We start from the raw sequence: 26,134 nt of genomic DNA on the forward strand, positions 1-26,134 counted from the left end.
ATTGTGAATAGTAATGTGATGAACATTTAAGTGCAGGTGTCTTTTTGGTAGAATAATTTTTCTTTTGGTTAATACCAGTAATGGAATTGTTGGCTTGAACGGTAGTTCTATTTTAAATTCTTTGAGAAATTTCCAAACTGCTTTCAACAGTAGCTGAAGTAATTTACATTCACACGCATTATGTGTAAATGTTGCCTTTTTTCCACAGCCTCCCAACATCTGTTGTTTTTTGACTTTTTAATAGTAGCTCTTCTCACTGGTGTGAAAGGGTATCCTGTTTTGGTTTTGATTTGCATTTCTCTGACGATTAGAGATGTTAAGCCTAATCTTTGCCACCATAAAGCTGGGAAAATACAGTATTACCCGTGAAAATAAATTGTTTTACTTTGCTTTAGTAAGGGGGGGTTGGTGTCACATACGCGATTAGTAACGGCCACTCGCTTCTTCCCGTCTCTCGCGACTGGTCCTCTCACCTGTCTACTCAATTCGTTCAAATTCTTCAGCGACCACAGGACACCGACTGGCCCTCTCTATCCTGGGTCCCAGCACGTTGCTTTACAGCCTGGCCCGCTCGCGGCCCCTCCACGCCTCTGCCCTACTGTGTCCGCCATCTCCGTCGGGCAGAAACGGGTGCGTTCAAGACCCTCCTCAGACGCCGCCTGCACGATTAGGCTTCCCTGACCTCGGGTCTGTAACTCTTCACCTCCGCCCAAATTCCCACAGCACTCGCGACGTCGGCTGCCCCCGAAGTGGCGCTTAATTCTATTTCAGGGAATAAGAACTGTCGCCAGCCCGCAGCCCCAGCGTGAGGCGGCTGCAGTGCGCGCGCGGCAACGCGGTCACTGCAAGCACCGGTGCCTCGGGCGGGCTTTCCTCCCCGCCAGGAGGCGCGAATCTTCAGGGAGCCGCTGCGCGCGGACGCCTTTCGGCCCTCTGCGGCCGCCGTAGCGCCCCTCCCTCCCCGGCAAAAACCCGGAAGCGGAACTCTCAGCGGTTCTGCGTCGGGGTGAAGACCATGGCGGATTCTGGAGAGACGCGTCAGCTCGTACTCTTTCGTACTTAGTGAGGAGTGTTTGCTTCGCCACCACTTCTGCTCCTCCCCGGCCCGCTGCTCCGTGGGAGATACTCGTCCTCAGCCCGCTTCAGCTTCTCAGTGCGGAAGTCTCCTGGAGTCATGGCCGAGTACTCTTACGTGAAGTCGACCAAGCTCGTGCTCAAGGGAACCAAGGCGAAGAGGTGAGCCCTGCAGCTCGGGCTGGAGCCTCCTCAGTTCTTTTCGAACGCACTGCACCCCCGTGAGTCCGGTGGAAGCCGTGGCATGGAGGGCCGGCTTTGTGGCCTCCCAGGCTTCGCCCTGGACCCTGTCCGGGCTGGACGGAGGCTGGGCCGCGGTTCCCGGCGTCTGTGCAGAGACGGGCAGCCTCCCGCCTGGCCGGCCGACCGACCCTGGAAACAGGGTAGAAGGACGGGTGGCCCATAGCCTCGAGTGTGGGTCCCCTGAGGCATCTCCAGGCCTCTGCCTGGTGGGTCTGCATTACTCGATCTCGTAGTTCATGGTAATAACTTCCTTTATTAGGGATTATACTTTTCATCGTCGTCTCTTTTCTCCGTAGAATAATTAATATTTTCTAACCTAATATGTAGAGTGAAACCAGGATGAATCACACAGTGATTGAGCTGTGTATGGGCTTTGATAGGGATATGGGCTCGAATCTGCACTCTATATTTCCTAATTTTGTAATTTATGGCACATTGGTTAGTATGTCTGAACTCCCATTTACTCATTTATTAAGCTATCAAATATCTTTGAGCCTCCGTTTACACATTTGTGCTTTTAGAAGATTGTACTTTTAGAAGACAGTGAGGATTACATGAGAGAACATATGTGCAGTAAATAAATTGAGCCAAAATCGAGGTGGAGATTGTTGTGGTAATTTATTAGCTTTTTAGGGAAAAATGTCTGTGCATTCATATCCCTGCTTCTTTTTTAACTGGCAAATTTGCCAGACGTTGACTGTACATACAAATGTTGAGCATTTCCTCCAGGTCTCCGTGATAAACAGAAGTTTTGATACTTTTAGGCGTCATGGTAAAAAAGTATCAAGGAGTGAGCTGAAGCCACTGCCCTTGAGAACTCTGCCTAGGAGTCTGTCCTCATGAAGATGCTAGAATAAATGGCAGATTTATCCTGAATGAATATCACATTTTTACTTTATTAATTTCGTGGGAGGAGAGGAGAGTTATCTTCTGAAAACTATGATGAAAATGCAGACAGTGGTGCATTTTTCGCAATGATCATATCGTAGTAATCATAGTTAATGCTTATATAGCACTTTCAGTGTGCCAAGAAATTGTTATAGGCACCTAGCACCTTGACTTTTTTCAAATCGCCCTTGGTTTTTTCTTTTTTTTTTTTTTTTTTTAGGGTTAAGGTTTTATTTTTTTTTTCTTTTCTTTTCTTTATTGCATTTTAGGTTTGGGTACATTTGAAGAACGCGCAAGATAGTTGCATAGGTAACACACATGGCAATGTGATTTGCTGCCTTCCTCCCCTTCACCTATATCTGGCATTTCTCCCCATGCTCTCTCTCCCCAACTCCCCACCCCCCACTATCCATCCCCGGGTTTTTTCTTTTTTCTTGAGATGTAACTCATAATTATAAAATGTACCCTTTTGTACAGTCAGTGGTTTTTAGTATATATTCAAGAGGTTTCATTATACAATTGCTCAGCATTTTCATCATCCCAGAATGAAACCTCCTCCTACCCATTAAAGCAGTCACATCTCATCCTCCCCTTCTCCCGGTCCTTGGCAACCACTAATCTGCTGTCTATATAAAATTGCCTATTCTGAATATTTCATAAGAAAGATATAGAATATGTGGCTTCTTGTGTCTGGTTTCTTTGACTTAAAACATTCTTGAGGTTCATCCATGTTGCAGCACTTGTTCCTTTTTATGGCTGTGTAATATTCCATTGTATAGATGTGACACGTTTTGTAGTATCCTTTCATCAGTTGATAAACATTTGAGTTGTTTCGACTTTTTGGCTATTGTGAATAATACTAGTATGGATATTATTATGTAAGTATTTTGGGGGCATATGTTTTCATTTCCCTTGGGTATAGATACTTAGGAGTGGAATTCCTGGGTCGTATGGTAACTCTTTAACTTTTAGAGGAACCCCAAACCGTTTTCTGTAGATGCTGCACCATTTTATATTTCTACCAGCAATGTGTGAAGGCACATATTAGCTCTTACTCCTCACAGTAACCTTAAGAGTTATGTTAAGTTATGATCCTAATTTTATAAGTGGGGAAACTGACTCACGGAGAGATTCATTACCTTTTCCAAAAATCACGGAGCTAAGAAGTGACAAAAACAGGATTTAAAGTCTGGCAGTCTGGCTCCACAGCCTGCTTTGAACTCTAACATAGTATGCATAGAGTCTGAAGCAACTTCTCAGTATGTATTTAAGAGGGCATAGCAGTGTAAGTCATCCTAAATCAATAATTTATAAATGAAACAGTTTAAAAGACTTCTAAGCTTCAATCTTGTGATATTTATTTATCATACAAATCGATATACTAAACTCATCTATATAAGTTATGTCCATAGTAAGAAGAAAAAGAGCAAAGAGAAGAGAAAAAGAGAAGAAGATGAAGAAACCCAGCTTGATATTGTTGGTGAGTGAGTTTTCAGCGCTCTATTCTGAAAAAAGTTAATGTTTTATGTTTTTTGGGATCTCATTGAAAATATTTTCTTAGAAATTTATGACGTATTCATATTTGTCCTAAAGTGCTTAAATGTTAGCTACAGTTGTAAATTCAATTTATTCTTTAGCACAGTAGATGCTACTGATTCCTTTACTTCATTATCAGAGCAAAGCACAAGAGAGAACGATTATAACTCTCTGACTTAGTAGGTACCATTACACTGCTTAATAGCCAGAGATTCTGATATGTAGTTTTAAAGGCCTAATGTAAATTTTATTCAACTAAGTATATTTTTAAAAATTATTTTCATTGAACATGTATATATTTTAATTGTAGAAGTCAGTTGTCTCTTAAAGGAAGTATCTTCACAGGAAAAATCATTACTTCATGAACTCTGAAACGAATGAAAATTTTAAATACAGCATCAGGGTAGCTTCTAATTGATACTGGAAATAAACTGTATAATAAATAAACCCAAACACACTTACCTAGCTTATTCTCCGTTTAGTACTTTCCATAATTTATAGCACTTTTTTTTTCTCTTTGAAAACTTGGGAAATTGCATTTTGAATTTTCATAAATTATGGCAACTTTAAAAATATATAAAATATGGAATGTCATAAAGCTAATGTTCTGGAAGAATCATTGTTTTTCAAATGGCAAATCAACAATTCTAAAATTAGGGTAAATAGGGTAGATACGTAGATGTGGAACTGCTGTGTCAAAGGATAGGTGAATGTTTACCTCTGTAAGAAACTGCCAGGAATTTTGTGAACTGGTTTTGTCATTTTACTCTCCCACCAAAAATGGATTACTGCTCCAGTTACATCCTTGCCAGAGTTGCCGGTGTTACCAGTCTTTTCTCCCAGTCTGAGTTTTACCTTTTCAGTTTCTTAATGGTGGTTTTTGGATGTGCAGAAGTGTTTATTTTTATAAAGCTCTGTTTGTTTGTTTATTTTCTTGAGACAGAGTCTCGCTCTGTCGCCAGGCTGGAGTGCAGTAGTGCGATCTGGGCTCACTGTAACTTCTGCCTCCTGGGTTCAAGCAGTTCTCCTGCCTCAGCCTCCCAAGTAGCTGGGAGTACAGGTGGACACCACCACACCCAGCTAATTTTTGTATTTTGAATAGAGATGAGGTTTCACCATGTTAGCCAGGATGGTCTCAATCCCCTGACCTTGTGATCTGGCCACCTCAGCCCTCCAAAGTGCTGGGATTACAGGCGTGTTACTGCTTTATCTTTCTGATCTAAGAGATCTTTGCTTACCCCAAAGTCAGAAAAATATTCTACATTTTCTTTTAGAGGCCTCATAGTTTTAGTTTTCACATTAAATCTGTCATTTATCTCAAATTATTTTGGTATGGTGTGGGTTAGGTTTCAAGGTTTACTTTTTTTTTTTTTAAACATACTGATAGCCAGTTGTTCCAGCACCACTGTTTCCTTTTTCCATTAAACCACTTTGGTATCTTAATAAAAAATCAATTAACTATCTATGTATTGGTCTATTTCTGGACTCTGTTCTATCGATATATTTGTATGTTTTTCCATTGATGTATTTCTTTTGATTGCTATAATTTCATGAAGTCTTGAGATCAGGTAGTATGAGTCCTCTGAGTTTGTACTTATTAACTATTAACTTATTAATTTCTGCAGTGAAGCCTGTTGCATTTTCTCAGAGAATTGTGTTCAGTCCAGATCATTTAGGGGAGAAGCAACATCTTAATATTGGGCCTCAATATTTCAGAGTTTTTAATGTAGTGGTCTTGCATGTTTGTATAAAAATTTATTCTTAAGTACTTTATATTTTACACTACTGTCGGTGGAACTTTTGAATTTGATCTTCCAATTGTTTGCTGTCAGTGTGTAGACATACAATTGATTTTTGTATCGTGACCTTGTAGTCTGAGATGTTAAATTCGCTAATTACTTCTAGTAGTTTTTTTATGTAGAAAACTAAGTAATTTGCAATTATGTTTTCTGTGACTGTTGTTGCACTTCTGTCTTGTCTTTTTATTGCTTTATTATACCGCCAAGGGCCTCCATAGTGTTGAAAAGAAGTCATGAGAATGGGCGTTAATTGCCTTTTTTACAAGCTTAGGCAGAAAGCTTTCAGTAGTCTACCATATATAGGATCTGCAGAGATACCCTTTATCAAAATGAGGATATTCCTTTTAAACTTTGTTTCTTGGGAATTTCTATCATAATGGTGTTTAATACTATCAGATGCCTCTTTCTGTATCTGTTGAGATGATTATACAGCTTTCGTTATTCTACCAGTGGATTACATTGGTTTCATTTTCATCTTTAAACTAACTTTGTATCCCTAAGATAAACCCCACTTTTGTTGTGATGCATTGTACTTTGCGATAATGCTAGACTTGATTTCTAGGTGTTTTTCTTGTTGTTTTTTGTTTGTTTTTTAAGATATCTATATTGGTGTTGATGGGAGATACTCGATTTTTTGTTTCCTTTTCTTGTAATGTCTTTATTTGATTTTGGTGTCAAGGTGATACTGGGTGTCATAAAATGAGATGGGAAGTACTCTCTCCTTCCGCATTTTTGGAAATAGCTGTTGTGTAAGATGGGTATGATTTCTTCTTTAGATGTGTGATAGAATTCACAATTCACCAGTGAAGTCATCTGGACCTAGAGGGTTTCTTTGGTTTGGTTTCAGTTTTTTTGTGGTAAAATTAATTATTTTATTTATTTATTTTTCTTTTTACTTTAATGTCTGTAAGTTATCTTCAAGTTATTTATTATTTTTGAGATGGAGTCTCACTCTGTTGCCCAGACTGGAGTGGAGTGGCGCAATCTTGGCTCACTGCAACCTCAGCCTCCTGAGTAGCTGGGATTACAGGTGCATGCCACCACACCTGGCTAATTTTTGTATTTTTACTAGAGACAGGGTTTCACCACATTGACCAGGCTGGTTTCAATCTCTTGACCTGGTGATCCGCTTGCCATGGCCTCCCAAAGTGCTGGGATTACAGGCATGAGCCACCGTGCCCAACTGGGAAAATTAAAATTTTTTAAATAGATATTTTCAGATTTTTCTGTTGTGTTCGTTTTGGTAATTTGTGTCTTTTAAGGAAAATTTTATTTCATTTGAATTGTTGAATTTATTGGCATATAAAGTCTGTAAAATATGTGTTGCAGTCTCTTTGTATTGGTAATTTGTGTTTTTGCTATTTTTCCCTGGATCAGTCAGTCTAGCTGGAGGTTTACCAGTTTGTTTATCTTTAAAAGAGCATTTACTTTAGGTTATTAATGATCTTTTAGTACAGGGATATTCAGTCTTTTGGTTTCCCTGGGCCACAATGGAAGAATTGTCTTGGGCCGCACATAAAATATACTAATGATAAGCTGATGAGCCAAAAAAAAAAAATCTCGTAATGTTTTAAGAAAATTTATGGATTTGTGTTGGGTTGCATTCAAAGCTGTCCTGGGTCAAATGCAGCCCTCATGTTGGGCAAGCGTGTTTCAGTATTTTTTGTTTTCTGTTATTTTCATTTTCTGTTCCATTTATTTTCAGCCTTTATTTTTTCCTTCCTTTAACTTATTTTCAGTTTACCTTGCTCTTGTTTTATAGCTACTTAAGAAGAGAGTTAGAACTTTTCGTTGCACTTTAGCTTTAGCTGTAGTCAACACATTGTGTTTTCGTTTTCATTCCATTCAAAATATTATCTAGTTTCTCTTGTGATTTTTCTTTTCTTGGACCCATGAGTTATTTAAAAACGTACTGTTTAATTTCTACTGCATAGGGACTTATATATTGTAGATATGTTATTGTTGCTGATTTCTAATTCACTTGTAGTATGGTCGGAGAACATACTTTTCTTGGTGAATTTCCATGTACACTTGAAGAGAATGTGTCTTCTGCAGGTCTTGATTCAGTGTTCTTTTTTTTTCTGGAGATGGATTCTTGCTCTGTTTCCCACCAGGCTGGAGTGCAGTGGCACAATCTCAGCACACTGCAACCTCCGCCTCCCAGGTTCAAGTGATTCTTCTGCCTCGGCCTCCCAAGTAGCAGGGATTACAAGCACCCATCACCACGCCCAGCTACCCTTTTTTTTTTTTTTTTTTTTTTTCATTTTTAGTAGAGACAGGGATTCATCATGTTTACCAGGCTGGTCTCAAGCTCCTGACCTCAGGTGACCCATCGACCTCGGCCTCCCAAAGTGCTAGGATTACAGTCATGAGCCACCTCACCCAGCCTGTTCGGTCTTTGGATGTCAGTTAGATCAACTGGTGGAGCTCCTGACTATGCAAATCTTCTGTGTCCTTACTGATTTTTGACTAATCCTGCAATGCATTGAGAGTTATGTTAAAATCTGCAGATGTAATTCTAGATCTGTCTACTTGAGCAGTTTTTTATCTTTATTTCTGGTAAATGTCTAGTTAAATTATTTGACCATCCGTATGCACCTGTCAAGCGTGGGGCTTTGTTTGTTTGTTCTTATTTATTAGGGTTTTGCGTGTAGACTTAGACTGTGACTCCTACTATAGGAAAGGTTCATCCTCGTGGGCCTCAACCACATGTGTTAGGTATACTTGGCAAGTTTTCTCCACTCTGCTGTGTCCCAAAATTGTGTGATCTCTGGGCATCTCCAATCAGCCCTCAGCAGTGCCAGCCACTCTGCAGAGGCCGTGTGGAGTCTGCCTCCTGGGTGCAGTCTCCCAGGCCTTGGCCACAGATCTGCAGAGAACTTTTGCATACTCTTTTGAGTCCTTACCTCTATGTAGTTCCCTCTATAAACTCCTAACATTTTAGCACTGCAAGACTCTCAGCTCAGTGAGATTGCCTCGTTCTTGGAGGTCTCTGCCTCTCTCCAAGTGATCAAGAAACTCCCATTGGGCAGAAAACTGAAGTGCAGCTGAGATTTGCCTCCTGTGTTTTCCTGGTCTCAGTCCTGTTCTGCCTGTGTTCCAATCCCTGAAAACAGTTTTTTCAGATATTCTATCCAGTTTTCTCTTTGGTCCTGGTGAGAGGGCAAGTCTAGGACCTCCCATTTCATCTTGGGTGGAAGAAGAAATCCTTCTGTGTCTTTTTCTCTTTGTCCTTCCACCTTCTTTTGCATTGTGGATTTTCCAAACTTGCCATATAAGTAAGCATGTGCCTATTTTTAAAAGGAAAGAAAAAAAAAACTTTTGGGCTGGGTGCAGTGCGCCTGTAATCCCAGTACTTTGGAAGGCCGAGGAGGGCAGATCACCTGAGGCCAGGAGTTCGAGAACAGCCTAACCAACATGGCAAAACCCCGTCTCTACAAAAAATACATAAATTAGCCAGACGCGGTGGTAGGCACCTATAATTTCAACCTCTCAGGAGGCTGAGGCAGGAGAATGAGTTGAACTCGGGAGGTGGAGGTTGCAGTAAGCCAGGATTGCGCCATTGCACTCCAGCCTGGGCGACAGAGCGAGACTCCATCTCAAGAAAAAAAAAACTTTTAATTTTTTGAAGCTTTTCTGTTGGTTCTTCACAAGGATCTGAAGGGATTGGTAAGATGAAAGAAATTCTCTTTCACATGGAAAATACCAAATGTGACATTAATTAAAAAAAAAAAAAAAGGAGCATATCTGTAAGGAAAGAGTTTCCCTGAGCTCTACTAGATTAAGAAGCAATTGAACTTAAAATATCGAAGTTTGCAAAACACATATTTTATTTACCCAGGAACTAAAGCTAAGTAAGCGGGTTAGCAGAAGGTCTGTGAAGGGTACTTAGACTACGGTAAGACTGGATAGGAAAATTCCACTTCCAAATCTGAAATACATCATCCCTTTGTGCCAAGTACATAACAAACATAGAAGATTAAAGGGGTCCCTTAGCTCAGAAGCACTAGGTCTGTCAGAAGCTGAGGTGAGCTGTCACAGAGGCTTCATGCTAGAAGTAGGGTGCCATGGTACTACCTTACCAGCTGTGACACTGGTACATCCAGCCATTTGGCTTTTTTTTTGGGGGGGGGGCGCAAAAGGGAGGGAGAGGGTCTCACTTTGTTGCTCGAGCTGGAGTGCAGTGGTGTGATCATGGCTCAGTGCAGCCTTGACCTCCCAGGCTCAAGCAGTCCTCTCACCTCAGACTCCCAAGTAGCTGGGACCACAGGCTTGTAGCACCATACTCAGCTAATTTCTTTATTTTTTATAGAGATGGGTGTCTCTCTTTGTTGCCTAGACTGGTCTTGAACTGCCTGGCTTAAGTGATCCTCCTGCCTCAGCCTCTCTCAAAGTGCTGGGATTACAGGCATGCCAGACATATGGAAACATAAATCTGGTTCCTACCCCCCCAGAGTTTATATTCTAAATGATTAAGTACAAAAGTATAGTATGTGAAAAGCTTTGTTATGCATTTTGAGACAACACAGCAGGAATATTTGACCATCTGCCTAAGGTTTAAAAGGAAATAACTTTAAGCATGTGTCTAAATAGCAAGTAATGTTTTAGAACGCATTCTCAGATTCAGCTTAGGCATCTGCAGCATATAGACAGCTTGAGCAATAACCTGACTTAGAGACAGACTACTTCAGTCCCCACTGTTCTTAGTATCCCCTGCTTTTTCACAGCTAAAACCTCCCACAGCAGCACTGGTAAATGTTATGTTACTTTAGTCATTAAACATGCAAGTATACTTCCGAGGGTTGAATGTAGGCAGTGCACTACAGAAGATAGGCAGAATAGCTCACATGTAATTTGTGATGATACCATGTTTCGCTTTCTTATTCTTTGAAATCCAATTGAGACGAAATACTGGCATCTGCTCAAAGTAATTTCTTTTTCAGTTCACAATTTTATAAGTAATGTCATTATATTATTTCCCTACTTTGACAGAGTGTGAAAATTTTGAGGAGCTTGTCTGCCAGAAATTTCTTCATTTGCAAAACATTAATGAGATATTATATTTAAATGTTTTAATTTAATATTAAGAGTACTTGGTCAACCTGGAATGGAACATACAAAATACAAATAATTTAAAATCATTAAGTATTCCATTTGTAAGAAAGACTTGCTAATTATAACTGCTTATAATGATTCTGAATAAAGCATTTTTTTTTTTACTGAAAACAATTGTAGCTATAAGACAACTCAAATAATCATCTAACTTGCTCATTAGTTTTATTGCTAATAGTCTTTAGCTGAAATTTTAATTTTGATTAATTTTCTTTCCATTGGTTTTGTGTGTGGGGGGGTAAAATATACAGAATATAAAATTTGCCGGTTTTTCTATTTTTAAGTGTACACCTCAGTGGCATTTAAATACATGCACCATTTTACTTTCCCACCAGCATTGCATAGGGTTTCAGTTTCTCCACATCCTGCCCAACATTTTTTTTGCAGCTTTTCTAATGGGTGTGAAGTGGTATTGTATTATGATTTTGATTTACATTTCCCTAGTGTCTAGTGATGTTGAGCATCTTTTCAAGTGCTTATTGGCCAATAGTGTATCATCTTTGAAGCAAAGATGATACACTATTGTGTATCATCTTTGAAGCAAAGATGATACACTATTGTGTATCATCTGTGTACTTCCTTTGCCCAGTTTTAAATTGTGGTATTTGTCTTTTTGAAGTTCTCTATATATTCTGGATATTAATTCCTTATAATGGATGTAGTTTACAAATATTTTCTCCATTCTCTGAATTGCCTTTTACTCTGTTGACAGTGGTTCTTGATGCACATAAGTTTTTAATTCTGATGAAGTCCAGTTTGTTTATGTTTTCTTTTGTTGCCCGTGCCTTTGATATCCTATGCAAGAAATCACTGCCAAATTCATTGACATGAAGCTGTTTTCTTCTAAGAGTTTTCAAACTTTAACTCTTACCTTTAGGTCTTTGGTTTATTTCAAGTTACTTTTTGTATTTGGTGTTAGGTAAGGGTCCAACTTCATTTTAGCTAAAACTTATTTAAAATTTATTATGAAAAGCACAAATTGTTTAATTGAATGGAAAATTTTGTGCAGTGAAATTAACTCAGTTTTTAAAACCTTTTTATTATGGAAATATCCAAACGAATACATACATAGAAGAATATAATGAGTCTCCCATGTACCCATGCCCCCAGCATTAATTATCAATATTTTGCCAATCTCATTCCATTTACATATACCCACACACACACACACATACTTTTTTCCTAGAAAGTTTTAAGTTAAATCATAGGTGTTATCTCATTTTACCCATAAGTACATAAATGCAAAGTTGTTAACATGTGTATTTACATTTAACATTCTCTCATTATCTGTTTTGTTCTTTATTTTTATGTGTTATAACATGCCATTATCAGACCTGGCAAAGTTAAGAATTCTGTAATATCCAGTTAACAACTGACTCATTTTTACTCTACCTAAGTACAATTTAGGAGGAGATTTGAGGATCTTTTTTAACATTAAGATATAAACTTTTTTAACAACTGCTTAAATAATTGTTCCCTAGAGTCCAACATTTTTATTGGTAAATTAGAAATTAAGTTTACATAGACATAGATTCTGCTCATTTTGCTTTCCATCTAAAATCATAGTTAAGATTACTATGCTGGAAAGTCTTCCTGTAGGGAATTTCTAAGAAACAGATTATAATAGGCATTTTCTCTGGAAGTAGGCATGAATAGATGGCTGGGGTCTATAGTGAGAGAGACCATTCTCCGTGTATCACTTTGTACCTTCACACGTTGCCTTTTTTTTTTTTTGAGACAGGACCTTGCTCTGTCACTCAGGCTAGAGTGCAGTGGCATGATCATAGCCCACTATAATGACCTCCTGAACTCAAGTGACCGTCTTACCCCAGCTCCCCGAGTAGAGTAACTGGGCTTAGAGCATGCACCACATGCCCGACTGTGTGTTGCTATTTTGTATTTTAAAAAGAACTGAATCCTGACTGTGCTGGTAGTGACATGAATCTGTGCACATACATGCAAGCAAGTGCATGTAAAACTGGTGAAATCTGAGTAAGGTTCATGGATTTTATCAATGTCAATTTCCTAATTCTAACAGTGTATGATAGTTATGCAAGATGTCATCATTGAGACAAAGTGAGTAAAGCATATGTGAGATTTTGGTATTATTTCTTATGACCGCAAAATAAAAAGTTTTTAAAACTAAGTTATAAAAAAAAAAAACCCTTTCAGAACTAAAATGTAAAGTTTAAATATTGATTTTATTTTTTAGGAATCTGGTGGACAGTAACAAACTTTGGTGAAATTTCAGGAACCATAGCCATTGAAATGGATAAGGGAACCTATATACATGCACTCGACAATGGTCTTTTTACACTGGGAGCTCCACACAAAGAAGGTTTGTGCCTGGAAGGGTAGAGGCTGCCACAAGTGTAGATTTTGTGACATTCACTTAGGCCAAACTGTAACTAGCCTCAAACATTTTCCGAAGGAATGGAGCCATTGCATTTGACTCATCCATTTTTTTGTCCTTCCTTAATATTTACAGCCCCTGGCAAGTCCCTCTTTCTAATATAAGCCTTTGAAAACATTCTGTATGGTCCCAGAAGAGTCTCTTTGGAAGTCAAAACCACATGAATAATTAAAATAGCAAGGGGAAGGACAAAGAAAATCTGCTTGAGTCAAAATGTTTGCATTTCTTTTTTATTCAGACCTGTTGCCACAGCTAACCTGTGTGTATTTAACAAGTTGAAGTTGTCTCATTTTTTTAGCCCATTAGAGAAAGCACTAATGAGATATGAAGTAATTAGAAAATAAAAAGTGGTATCAATTGGTCAGCATGGCTACCCTTGAATAAATGAAAACATTTAGCTTTTTAAGTAAGTGCTTATTTATGACTGTATTTTAAAACATAGAGAAGATATCTTGGAAATTACTAAATAAGCATTAGGTCAGCCTGTCTGCTTATATATTCAGTATATAAAAGTTAGCACTATAGTTGAAATAAGTTAAATAGATCTTGATTCCAAGGATACAGTATTACAGTGACATCAGAATAGCTGAATATTCTTACATTTAATTGCAGAAGAAAACTACATTTTTTAAAAACAAAATGTCTTTATGTCTATATTTATAGCAAATGTCAAATTTATTCTCAAATGTTTTTTTCTCCAATAGTCGATGAGGGCCCTAGTCCTCCAGAGCAGTTTACAGCTGTCAAGTTGTCTGATTCCAGGTGAGCTTATGTTGTACTATAATTAGTAACCAGTTATTTTAAAAATTTAATTTTATTTATTAAAAATCTTATATCTGTCTTACTTAAGCCCACAGAGTAATTTTGATAAAAAAAACAAAATGACTTTTTGGAAAAGTAGATTTTGTGATCTAGTTTTCGTAGATTTCCTATCAATATGTAATGGTAGTCTGGGAAAAAAGTATGTAAGTTTAAAAAATGAAGATTAATAATTTCACAGACCAAATAGATTAAAAAAGGAATCAAACAATACAAAACCTGGTTCACTGTTGCTATGATAATTTAAATTCACTGCTCGGAAGTCCAGGGACAAACAGGGATATTGTTGAAACCAGCATAAAGTGTTACAGAATCATAACGACCAAAAAAATATTTTTACGCACTATTTTTACAGTCATTTTATAAGGTAACCTTTTTTATTCTCACATTGTGCAATTGTATAGAATGATTCTTTGGGTAGAAGATACTGAAATTGAGTTTATGGTATTTTAGTAATTGGCTACATCAATATGACAATGATTTCTATTATATTGTCATTAATATATAAAGGAGTAAAAGTTAATTCTGGCATCCCAGGAGATTCTTAGTAAGGTAAAGGATTAGAATTTATAATTTTAAAAAAATCATGTTAAGATGAGTATTTCTATACTTCCTTTGAAAGTCTGATGTATGGTAAAATACAAAGAATAAGAGCAGAGGAAGAAAAAATTCAATAGAACTGACAAATCGGGGAATTTCTGCAACTACCTTAATAGGCAGTGAGTTCTTACTTTTCATAAGTATGTACAGAATTTATAGCACCCCATCAGACCCCAGTAGAAAACTTGCAAACAATAAGAACTCAGTAGAAAAATGCATGAGGGATATGACCAGATAATCTAAAAACCAAAAAGGAAAGAAAAGTAAAAACAATTGTTAGTCTAGTTTATTATTAAAATGCAAATTAATAGGATACTGATTTTTCCATATCAGGTTTTTAAGTTTTTTAAAAAGTCATATTGTTTAAACAAATCCATGATACAAAACATACTCTCTTAATTTGAGGTAAGAGTGTAAATTGAAACAGCATATTCTGGAAAACAGTTTGATGATATAACTTTATACCCTTCGATCCAGTTATTTCCTTCTTAGGAATTTTTTCTAAGGATAAATCAGCAGTTTTATGTACAGAATAGATATAAATAGAACTATTTAAAAACAAAAAGTAAATTTTAATAATTATTGAACATTTCTAACCATTTAAAGAGGTGTAATTAAAGAATGATGAATTGGGAAAATGTTTGCTATGCAATATGTAAGGTATAATGTTTATATTAAATAAGCAAAACATAAAACTGTAAATATATAACTGCACTGTCCAATATGGCAGCAACTTCAGATGTAGCTTTTTTATTTTATTTTTTTTTTTTTTAAGAGATAATCCCTCTCTGTCACCCACGTGGGAGTGTAGTGGTGTGATAGTAGCTCACCATAACCTCAAACCTCTGGGCTCAAGGGATCCTCCCGCATCAGCCTCCCAAGTAGCTGGTATTACGTGCACGCCACCATGCCCAGCTAATTTTTTTAGTTTTCTGTAGAGATGGGGGCCTCACTATGTTGTCCAGGCTGATCTTGAACTTCTTGTTTCAGGCAGTTTTTCCATTGGTCTCACAAAGCACTGAGCTTATAGGAGTGAGTCACCACTCAGCCACATGCAGCTTTTGAATACTTAGAATATGTCCAGTCTGAAATTTTAGATATGTACACACCCCACACATACACATGCCCTGTTTGGATATTCTTTAATTAATTTTCTTTCTCTCAGCTTTTAACTTTTATCTATCTTATTAATGTACAGAATTGCCCTGAAATCTGGCTATGGGAAATATCTTGGTATAAATTCAGATGGACTTGTAGTTGGGCGTTCAGATGCAATTGGACCAAGAGAACAATGGGAACCAGTCTTTCAAAATGTAAGTGCTGTTACTGTTTATAAAAAATTCCTGTCAGTTTAACAGAAAGTCTGTGACCATCAATGGTAATATATTTAAAAAGAAAAAGTAGGATGCAATAGTGTAATGCATTAAATTGGAAAAAAATCAGTAAGAATGTATAGCCTTAAAGAGAAATCAAAAAATAGTGCAACAAAAACAGCATTAGTACTTTTGTCCACGATTATTTCTGTATACCTTTAGTTCCTAGATGTGGGTCTCATTTCCATTAAAGAACCAGTCAATTTTAGGTCTCGGGGTAGGAAACCGGAATAGTTCCTAAGTATCTTCTTAGTAGCAGAAATCATGGATGCTTTCAGAAACTAACTTAGAGACTGTATGCAGGCAGTGGAGCAAGCTAAGACCAAGTTGTGACAATTTATGTGTAAAATAAATAATATAGCTCATTGAAGTAAATTATCTCTAAAAGACTTCCAGTTCATAAGCTTAAAATTGTGTACAAAAAAATAGTTTTACTATAAAAGAAGAAAAAAATAATGTATTAATTCTTAATTGTGTTAAGTAGGCAGCTGTAGGATGTGGATGTTTTGTCAAATCTTTGTTGATGGCCAGGTGCAGTGGTTCACACCTGTAATCCCCACACTTTGGGAGGCCAAGGTGGGTGGATCACGTGTGGTCGGGAGTTCGAGACCAGCCTGACCAACATGGAGAAACCACGTCTCTACTAAAAATACAAAATTAGCCGGGTGTGGTGGCACATGCCTGTAATCCCAGCTACTTGGAAGGCTGAGACAGACGAATCACTTGAATCCAGGAGCCAGGAGATTGCAGTGAGCCGAAATCGCGCCATTGCACTCTAGCCTGGAAAACGAGCAAAACTCCATCTCAAGAAAAAAATAAAAATCTTTGTTGATACAGAATGTATAATTTGCTTTTTCTGTTTGTGTAAGAAGTAAAGATTGAACAGAAATATGTGAGTGCTAAATAGCCTTTTAAAAGTAGATAACTATGTCAAAAACAGTAAGGACCAGTGGGCACCACAAAACAGACAAATAGAAGATAAGCTCAGCCTTGAGTAGCAGGTTTGGTAGTCTACAATAATGAATTGAAAATAGGAACTCATGAGTGTTTTCCAAGATGACAAATTGAACAAACATCCCCCCCCAAAAGAGGTACTCATTTAGACTCATTTCCCCTAGTGTAAAATCTTAAGTCAGTGACTTTGAAACTGTTTTGACCCCAACCCATTGAGAAATGCATTTTTTACATTGCAGCCCAGCACACAATTAACAATTCTTACTTATCCATGTGTTATGCACCTTGATATTTCTTCTCTTTTATCCCTTCCTCCTTGTGTATTTCTTTTTTTTTTCCCCAATACTGCTCAGGAACCACTAAATTGATTTCATGACCCACTAATGTGTTGCAACCCCTTTGAGATGATCCTACTAGTTATGATGAGATACTTATAATAAAAATATGCCAGTAGAAAAGTCCAATATATCATAAGGCCAGGATGATGAGTTAGATAGTACTAATAATACAACACTTTAGGAAAGTTCATTTCATTTATTTTTAGGAAGGACACTAAGCTTCCAAAATTTAAATTTAAATGAAAGAGGCACTTAAAACTGTATTGCAAAAAGGTACTCAGCCGAATAATCTGCAGCACAGGTTTAAATGGCCTTGGGCCATACAGCCATGTTCCACGGCTCATCAGGAGCCATCCAGATGAGAGAGAACCAGCCCTTGCCGCCTTGACTAAGAAATTAAACTCACATTATCAGCACTTTTTTAACTGGATGTCATGTAAGGTTAACATATTCTGTAATTGTATTCGTTAATATTTTCTCTGAACGTTATGGTATTTTAAGTTTTCCAAAAGAATCAACCAAATAATTATAAGTATAACCAAATAATTATAACCAAAAGTTATCATTAAACATTATATTTGTTAAGGGAATTAAGTTAACCAAATTTATAACCCAGCTTTAGATACACAAGAAAATTAGTTTTTAAAGCTTTAATAGAAAGCAGTGTAATACATCAAACATTAAAACAACTAAAAAAGTATACGAATATTTATTTTCACACGCAGAAGTCCCTCAGACATTGATTCTTAAATTTAAAGGCATCTTATATATCTTTTCATGTTTTCTAATTATGAGGAACATAAATTTTCCTTAAAATGCTAATATTTTAATAAAGTATGCAGTAGTAATTATGTTTTTGTCTCTAAAGTTAATTTTTCAAACTAAACTAAATCTGTTATAGTTTCAGTAGGTTTTTTAGAAAGGAGGCGATCCTACTTCATCTATTTAGAATTTAGTCCTACTAAAAAGATACACTAAAAATGTTTATTGTGATAATCTTTGAATTTTAAAATGATAGGTGATTTTGGTTTCCTTTTCTATATGTTCTTATATTTTGTTCAAGTTTTCTCTAAGTTCTTTTCCTTGACTTTTAAATCAGGAAGGAAAAATTAATTCAGTATAAACAACGTTTCTTCCACAAGTATTCTCATGGCTCTATTTTGTTATTTTGTTTCACTTAGGGGAAAATGGCTTTATTGGCCTCAAATAGCTGCTTTATTAGATGTAATGAAGCAGGGGACATAGAAGCAAAAAGTAAAACAGCTGGAGAAGAAGAAATGATAAAGGTAATGACATTTTTATACAGATGACTGCATTTCACACATGATGTGACTGTATCTCTAAAATGTTAAATCGTCAATTACTGTCACTTTAAAGATTTAATTAATAGTTTTTTATAATGTGTTTCAAATAGACTCATTTTTAATTATAAATTTAGCAATTGATGGCTTGTTTGTATAATATGATAGAGAAATCACTGCATCTATGAGCCACCTTGCCATTATCTCCATGTATTAGTATCTTTTTCTGAATACATGCCCTTTTTAGGCTTGCATTTCTTGTTTTCTTGCTTGTATTCTAAAATTGAATTTTTAAAATAGATACTATGTACACATGGTTCAATATTTTAAAATAAAAACATATAAAGATATATGCCTGCCGCGCATCTTACTCAAACTGCGTCCCAGCTCCTGTTCTTCTCTTTCCCTTTGTTTTTTTACAACCTCCTAAAATTTTTTATAAACATAATATGTTTATAATTTTCAACTGTTTTACACCAAAGGTAGCCTCCTCTATAGTCTTCTAGACTTTGTTTTTTTTTTCCTTAAAATTTTATCTTGGAGAGTTTTCTCTTACTTTGAATGTAAGTAGTTCTCTTTTTCTCTCTTTCCCTGTCTCTTTTATTAATAGCTACATAATATTCCATTTTAGGAATGTACCTTAATTTATTTAATTAGTCTCTTACAGATGGAAATTTAGGCTGTTTCCAGTCTTTTGCTCTTATAAACTGTGCTACAGTGCATACATAACATTGAATATGCATTAATTTATAGAGTGTGAGTGGGCCTGAAGATAAATTTCCAGAAGCAGAATTACCAGGTCAAGGGTATATGCATTTGTGTTTATGTTATGCTTGAGCTTCCATGATGATAATCACTCTCTGGAAGATCAAAAAAAATCGTAGCAGAACTTTTGGGGCTTTAGCCCTCAAATGTTTTTATATTTTTATTAATAGTATGACTTTTCTTTGCATTAGGAGGAACACAGATCACATAAAATATGATTTTTGTTTATTTATTGGTCATTTTATTTTTATTTTCTTCCTTTTTTTTTTAATTGCATTTTACGTTTTGGGGAACATGTGAAGAACATGTGAGATTTTTGCATAGGTACACACATGGCAGTGTGATTTGCTGCCTTTCTCCACATCAGCTATATCTGGCATTTCTCCCCATGCTATCTCTCTCTAATCCCCCACCCCCCCACTGTCCCTCCCCTGTTTCCCCCCGACAGACCCCAGTGTGTGATGCTCCCCTCCCTGTGTCCATGTGTTCTCATCATTCGATACCCACCTGTGAGTGAGAACATGCGGTGTTTGATTTTCTGTTCTTGTGTCAGTTTGCTGAGAATGATGGTTTCCAGTTTCATCTATGTTTCTACAAAGGACATGAACTCATTGTTTTTTATGGCTGCATAGTACTCCATGGTGTACATGTGCCACATTTTCCCTGTCCAGTCTATCATTGATGGGCATTTGGGTTGGTTCCGAGTCTTTGCGGTAAACAGTACTGCTATGAACATTCGTGTGCATGTGTCCTTACAATAGAAGGATTTATAATCCTTTGGATATATACCCATTAATGGGATTGCTGGGTCAAATGGCATTTCTATTTCTAGGTCCTTGAGGAATCGCCACACTGTCTTCCACAATGGTTGAACTAATTGACACTCCCACCAACAGTGTAAAAGTGTTCCTATTTCTCCACATCCTCTCCAGCATCAGTTGTATCCAGATTTTTTAATGATCGCCATTCTAACTGGTGTGAGATGGTATCTCAATGTTGTTTTGATTTGCATTTCTCTGATGACCAGTGATGATGAGCATTTTTTCATATGTTTGTTGGCCTCATGTATGTCTTCTTTTGTAAAGTGTCTGTTCATATCCTTCGCCCACTTTTAAATGAGCTTGTTTTTTTCTTGTAAATCTGTTTTAGTTCTTCGTACATTCTGGATAGCAGCCCTTTGTCAGATGGGTAGATTGCAAAAATTTTTTCTCATTCTGTTGGTTGCCGATTCACTCTAATGACTGTTTATTTTGCTGTGCAGGAGCTGTGGAGTTTGATTAGGTCCCATTTGTCTATTTTGGCTTTTGTTGCCAATGCTTTTGGTGTTTTGGTCATGAAGTCCTTGCCTACGCGTATGTCCTGAATGGTTTTGCCTAGATTTTCTTCTAGGGTTTTTATGGTGTTAGGTCTTATGTTTAAGCCTTTAATCCATCTGGAGTTAATTTTAGTGTAAGGTATCAGGAAGGGGTCCAGTTTCTGCTTTCTGCACATGGCTAGCCGGTTTTCCCAACACCATTTATTAAACAGGGAATCCTTTCCCCATTGCTTGTTTTTTTCAGGATTGTCAAAGATCAGATGGTTGTAGATGTGTGGCATTGCCTCTGAGGCCTCTGTTCTGTTTCATTTGTCTATATCTCTGTTTTGGTACCAGTACCATGCTGTTTTGATTACTGCAGCCTTGTAGTATAGTTTGAAGTCAGGTAGTGTGATACCTCCAGCTTTGTTCTTTTTGCTTAGAATTGACTTGGCTATGCGGGCTCTCTTTTGGTTCCATATGAAGTTTAAGGTGTTTTTTTCCAGTTCTGTGAAGAAGGTCATTGGTAGCTTGACGGGGACAGCATTAAATCTGTAAATTACTTTGGGCAGTATGGCCATTTTCATGATACTGATTCTTCCTAATCATAAGCATGGAATGTTTCTCCATCTGTTTGTGTCCTCTCTTATTTCGTTGAGCAGTGGTTTGTAGTTCTCCTTGAAGAGGTCCATTACGTTCTTTGTTAGTTGTATTCCTAGGTATTTTATTCTCTTTGTAGCAATTGTGAATGGCAGTTAGTTTTTGATTTAGCTCTCTCACCACTCCTATTTGATTTTTGTTTTTATTTTATTTTAAAAATGTTTGTGTGACACCAAGCTGGAAACAGAAGCTCCTTTTTCCAGGGTACATACCCTAATCTTACACTTTGTTTTACATCATTTTAAAACTTTCTTAGACATCTGCATATTAAGATGAAATTTTAAATAATAGTGTTAATATAACTAGATAAATCAGGTAGTTAACTGGAATTTGATGAAGACATTTTAGGCTTAATATTTTAGACTCTCAAAAGCCACTGATCATTAATGATAAACATATACCAGGGTGTATCTAAAGAATAACTCCCACCTTCTTGACACATGGCTTTTGTTTTTCTTAGCATTTTATCCCAGTAGTGAGCATCCTGAACCATGCTTTGTTTGGCTCCATTGGGAAACAGAGGTTGTATCCAATCTGACCCAGATTTGCTGTGTAAGGCAGTGTGGGCGCCAGGATTGAAGGCTCTAAGAGATGGGGGAAATGCCTTTTCAAAAATGCCCCTCATTCCTGTAATTAGAGCATAAGCATTTATATTACATTTTTCTCTATTACCAGTATAATTTAAAAGCATCTATCAAATGTACGTGCTTCCTGTGTTTGATTTTCTTTTTAAAATATTCTTGATTTCAAATAATTTCAAATCTAAAAGTCAAACAATTTTATTCTATAATTTAGATATTTTCTTACAGCTAGAGAAGTGAAATGTTAATTTTTTCATTGCATGCATCTGGCACATGTGTTGTTGTCTTGAACCTCCATAATGCTCCTGTGAGGTGGATATGAGCTCAGCATTACAGACAAGAAGACAGCCTCTGACCCTCCTTACATCCTCATGGTTTTTGTCAGTTAGTTCCTAGGTGTGGTAAAGACGGGTTGTGTACCCAGGCCCCGCTGGCTCCAGAAGCAGCTCTCAACATTTCATAGCACATTGCTTCTCAGGAAACAGGTCATTGGGAAAATGCAGATGGGTTTGTGACTTACATTTAATTTAATTTATTTATATTTTATTGTATCATGTTTAAATTATCTTTCATCTGGATATTCTCACAAAAGTGTTATTGAAGGCAAGAGTTGGAAATATATGTACAGTGCTTTGCACTTATACAAAGATGCTCTATTGCGTTTTTCACTTATTAAGCAGTTTTTAGATGAAATACAAAGTTTGCTTTATCTCTTTGGTTAGTCAAGTACCTGGAATCTCTGAACAGTGATTATTTAGAACTCTCTTCCTTACTTGCAGCCTCTCCTAATCTCTGTCAGCCGTTCACCTTTATGACCTTGCCTTATCGACCAGAACACAGATCCCTATTACTAAAAGTAGCATTGTGTTACGGGCCCTAGCAGGGAATGTTTTCAGGTCTTGTAGGACCCCTCTAATCAAAACTGTCACAAAGATGTCATTGGCACAAACACATTATTTGTCATCACTTCCTAAGCAGTCCTGGAATTAGACTCTGGCCACAGAGATCCCTTAGGAAACGTGAGTCCTTATCATTGCCAATTGCCTGTTCTGTGTGTGATCCTAATTGTTGAATGCAGATCAACTAACTTATGACATATAATTGGATAGATAGTAAATATCCAAACTTAGGAGGATATAAGAGGTTTGTAAAAGAAGTCGGTTCTAATTAAGTAAAAATAAGTTGTGTAATGTTGAAAGTTTGAATATATTTGGTAATAGTCTGTGCACAGTAAAATAGCTATCTTAAGTTTTCAATCTGATAAAATGAACACTTCTCTGCTAGGGATAATTTCATAAGGACAAAATTAGTTAAATGCTTGTTTTATTGCTCAGCAAGATCTGATCTGCAAAATGTTTTTTAAATAATTTTATCTTTAGTGTTTCTGACACAAGGGCTGCAGAGTAGACATATGATAGCAGTTACTTAAGATTATATATATGAAGTAAAAACACATAGCTAGAACCTGTCCTTGTCTGAATATAATTGCTCGGTTAATTTTTTTCTCTTGCATAAGAAATCACCTTTAATGTTCTTATGTAATACGTAAAGTGGGGAAGGTGGTAGATAAACATTGGATTCTCTTTTCCAATATCTAGATTAGATCCTGTGCTGAAAGAGAAACCAAGAAAAAAGATGACATTCCAGAAGAAGACAAAGGAAATGTAAAACAATGTGAAATCAATTATGTGTATGTATTCTTTTTCTTTTAGACCCACAAATTTGACAGTGAAGTGCTTTTCAATGTGCTTTCAAAATAAATAATTAGGTGGGGATGGTGGTGCATGCCTGTAGGCCCAGCTACTCGGCAGGCCGAGACCGAGGATAGTTTAAGCCCAGGTGTTCAAGGCTGAAGTGAGCTCTGATCACCACTGCATTACAGCCTGGGTGACAAAGCAAGACCTGTCTGAAAAAATTAAAACTGTGGGACAAGAAGAGGCAGCACAGTGTAGCCTCTAGAGCAGAGCACTGAGCTAAACGCTTTTCTCAAGGCTTCAGCTTTCCCAGTCATCCTACCAGCTCTCAAAGAAAGTCACTTGGGTTAGTCAATCATAGAATGGCTGTGATGCCGGTCAAAGACTGTGCTATGGCCAGGACACAGGGGACTCCAGCCAGCATGCCCTAATAGCAGTGGAGCCTTGTGGTGCTACCCAGTCAATGAGTGGTCCTCCTCTTGAAGGGTTATGAAGGTCATCTTTGTCGTTGAAAAGCTACAGCTTATTAAAAACCTACAATTAGACTTTTTTAATAAGTGAAAAAGAAATTGAGAGTGTTTAAAAATTTAATAGTAAATATGTATAATCAGAGTTTGAAGTATTTTCCAATGAACATCTTCTTTACAGAAAGAAATTTCAGAGCTTCCAAGACCACAAACTTAAAATAAGTAAAGAAGACAGTAAAATTCTTAAAAAAGCTCGGAAAGATGGATTTTTGCATGAGACGCTTCTGGACAGGTAGATATTTATTGACTTATTTCCAGCTATTTTCAGTAGCCAATAGAAATGGCATGTAGAAAACCTGTGTTCTCTTAAATTACTGTAGTTTTCACATTTTTGTCTTTATTTCTAATTTATGAATGTGGCAATATTACCTGGAGAGGACATCGTAAGTCTGGGGAAAGACTGTCAAGAAAGAACATGTAAAAATTGTAACTGATTCTAAGTATACACTTTAAGAAATTCAGGTTTGATTGTATCTGCTTCATAAATTTGTTACTGTCTTTTTATAACTATTAGAACCAGAGTTAGAAGGAAAGAGTTTGACTAATATAAAAATTCTGTAGATTCTGTTAGAGTAATTGTTTCCTTAAAATAAGAATAGATCAACTGAAAAACTAAGTTATAAAAGCTAAACAAGTGAAATTGAAGCAGTTTTATTGTAAGATTTGGAAGTGTACAGGATGTTTATCGTAGTACATTGTTAATATTTATTACCCTTCCTATGTAGATAAGTAATGTCCTAGATTTACAACATAGAGGTAGAAATGATTAGCTGTGACTGTACAAGTATAAATCAATTAAGTGCCAGATTTTGATAATCGCCAGCCACTCATTCAAGTCCTGTGTTGCAAAGTTACTTTCAGCCTTTTTTTATGTTACTTGGTAAAGGGAATGTTTAATTATATATCTCCTATTAACTAGTTGGTAGAGTTCATACCTAAAGTCAGTAAATAATGTTAAGAATGTTTTCCAGCCGGGCGCTGTGGCTCAAGCCTGTAATCCCAGCACTTTGGGAGGCCGAGGCGGGTGGATCACGAGGTCAAGAGATCGAGACCATCCTGGTCAACATGGTGAAACCCCGTCTCTACTAAAAATACAAAAAATTAGCTGGGCATGGTGGCGCGTGCCTGTAATCCCAGCTACTCAGGAGGCTGAGGCAGGAGAATTGCCTGAATCCAGGAGGCTGAGGTTGCGGTGAGCCGGGATCGCACCATTGCACTCCAGCCTGGGTAACATGAGTGAAACTCCGTCTCAAAAAAAAAAAAAAAAAAAAAAAAAACAATTTTTTCCAGCTGAGCAAATGAATATGTATCTAGTTCTAAGAAATCAAGAAGAAGTTATAAAATACAGTCAGGAAGTAGAGTCTAAAACAGAATAAGCTCTCTGTCCGTATAATTTTGATCGCCTGCAATAATACAATATTGTCCCTCTGATAAATGGAAATTTAGAGGACACTTAAATTCAGAAATAACTAAAATTGTTATTGTGGATTGAAAAAGCCTTTAGGCAACATTTATTGAATATTAGGAAATAACTTTTATAAGATTAGAATCCATTTTTTATAGAAACCAAATTTAAAAGTATGCATATTTTAATGTAAGTGTTGTAGTAATAAACCAAAATTGAGCACGCAGTTTTAAAGCCTTTTACATTTAGTAGCAGTTGAATATATATGGCATGTTTTACATAGATTAATTTTATTATTTTTCTTTGTTTAAATAGGAGAGCCAAATTGAAAGCTGACAGATACTGCAAGTGACTGAGATTTTTGTTTCTGCCTTACCTTTTTGTGTTTTTTTTTTCCTGAATAAAATATTCAGAGGAAGTGCTTTTATAGAGTTCTTGAGTTGTTGTGAAATTGTTGTTTAACTAGTAGCTAGTTGAACCAGGATTAAACAAGTTGAATCAAGATTTTTTGTGGATGTACTTTTTAGCTGACTACAGGTTTTCACATGGAAATGAAATTTACAGTACACACTTAACGTACCACAGAATTTTTTTCTGGATTTCCTGTCCTGAAACATGAAGTGTATTAGTCTAAGAAATCAGTTCTTCCTGTGTTCCTTGTGGAACCTGTCATATTTCATTGTAATCTTACTTGATACAATAGATGCTTCAACAGAGACTTTAAGGAAGTTAGAAGTTCCCAATCCAATCAACAAGGC

The 26,134-nt window shown here is 36.8% G+C and overlaps 1 protein-coding gene across 1 annotated transcript; it reads left to right on the top strand.

Annotated features, from left to right (window-relative positions):
* The first annotated feature begins 954 nt into the window (after positions 1-954).
* FRG1 (FSHD region gene 1) lies at positions 955-25,880 on the top strand. The gene is made up of 9 exons (XM_032298885.1): positions 955-1,236; positions 3,618-3,685; positions 12,865-12,990; positions 13,770-13,827; positions 15,683-15,797; positions 18,331-18,435; positions 23,349-23,440; positions 24,093-24,203; positions 25,692-25,880. The coding sequence occupies exons 1-9, from the start codon at positions 1,175-1,177 to the stop codon at positions 25,726-25,728; spliced, it is 774 nt and encodes a 257-aa protein (XP_032154776.1). The 5' UTR covers positions 955-1,174; the 3' UTR covers positions 25,729-25,880.
* Positions 25,881-26,134: the final 254 nt, after the last annotated feature.

This window comes from Sapajus apella, unplaced genomic scaffold, assembly GCF_009761245.1.
Source record: "Sapajus apella isolate SASKATOON/1434 unplaced genomic scaffold, GSC_monkey_1.0 scaffold39, whole genome shotgun sequence".
NCBI classification, from domain to species: Eukaryota; Metazoa; Chordata; class Mammalia; order Primates; family Cebidae; genus Sapajus; species Sapajus apella.

What these genes read in the sequence shown, in the direction of transcription:
- FRG1 (XM_032298885.1), top strand. Translation starts at nt 1,175, where the DNA reads ATGGCCGAGTACTCTTACGTGAAGTCGACCAAGCTCGTGCTCAAGGGA. An exon ending in GAGAAGAAGAAATGATAAAG is followed by an intron (nt 18,436 to 23,348) that starts GTAATGACATTT and finishes TCCAATATCTAG; the next exon opens with ATTAGATCCTGTGCTGAAAG. An exon ending in CATGAGACGCTTCTGGACAG is followed by an intron (nt 24,204 to 25,691) that starts GTAGATATTTAT and finishes TTGTTTAAATAG; the next exon opens with GAGAGCCAAATTGAAAGCTG.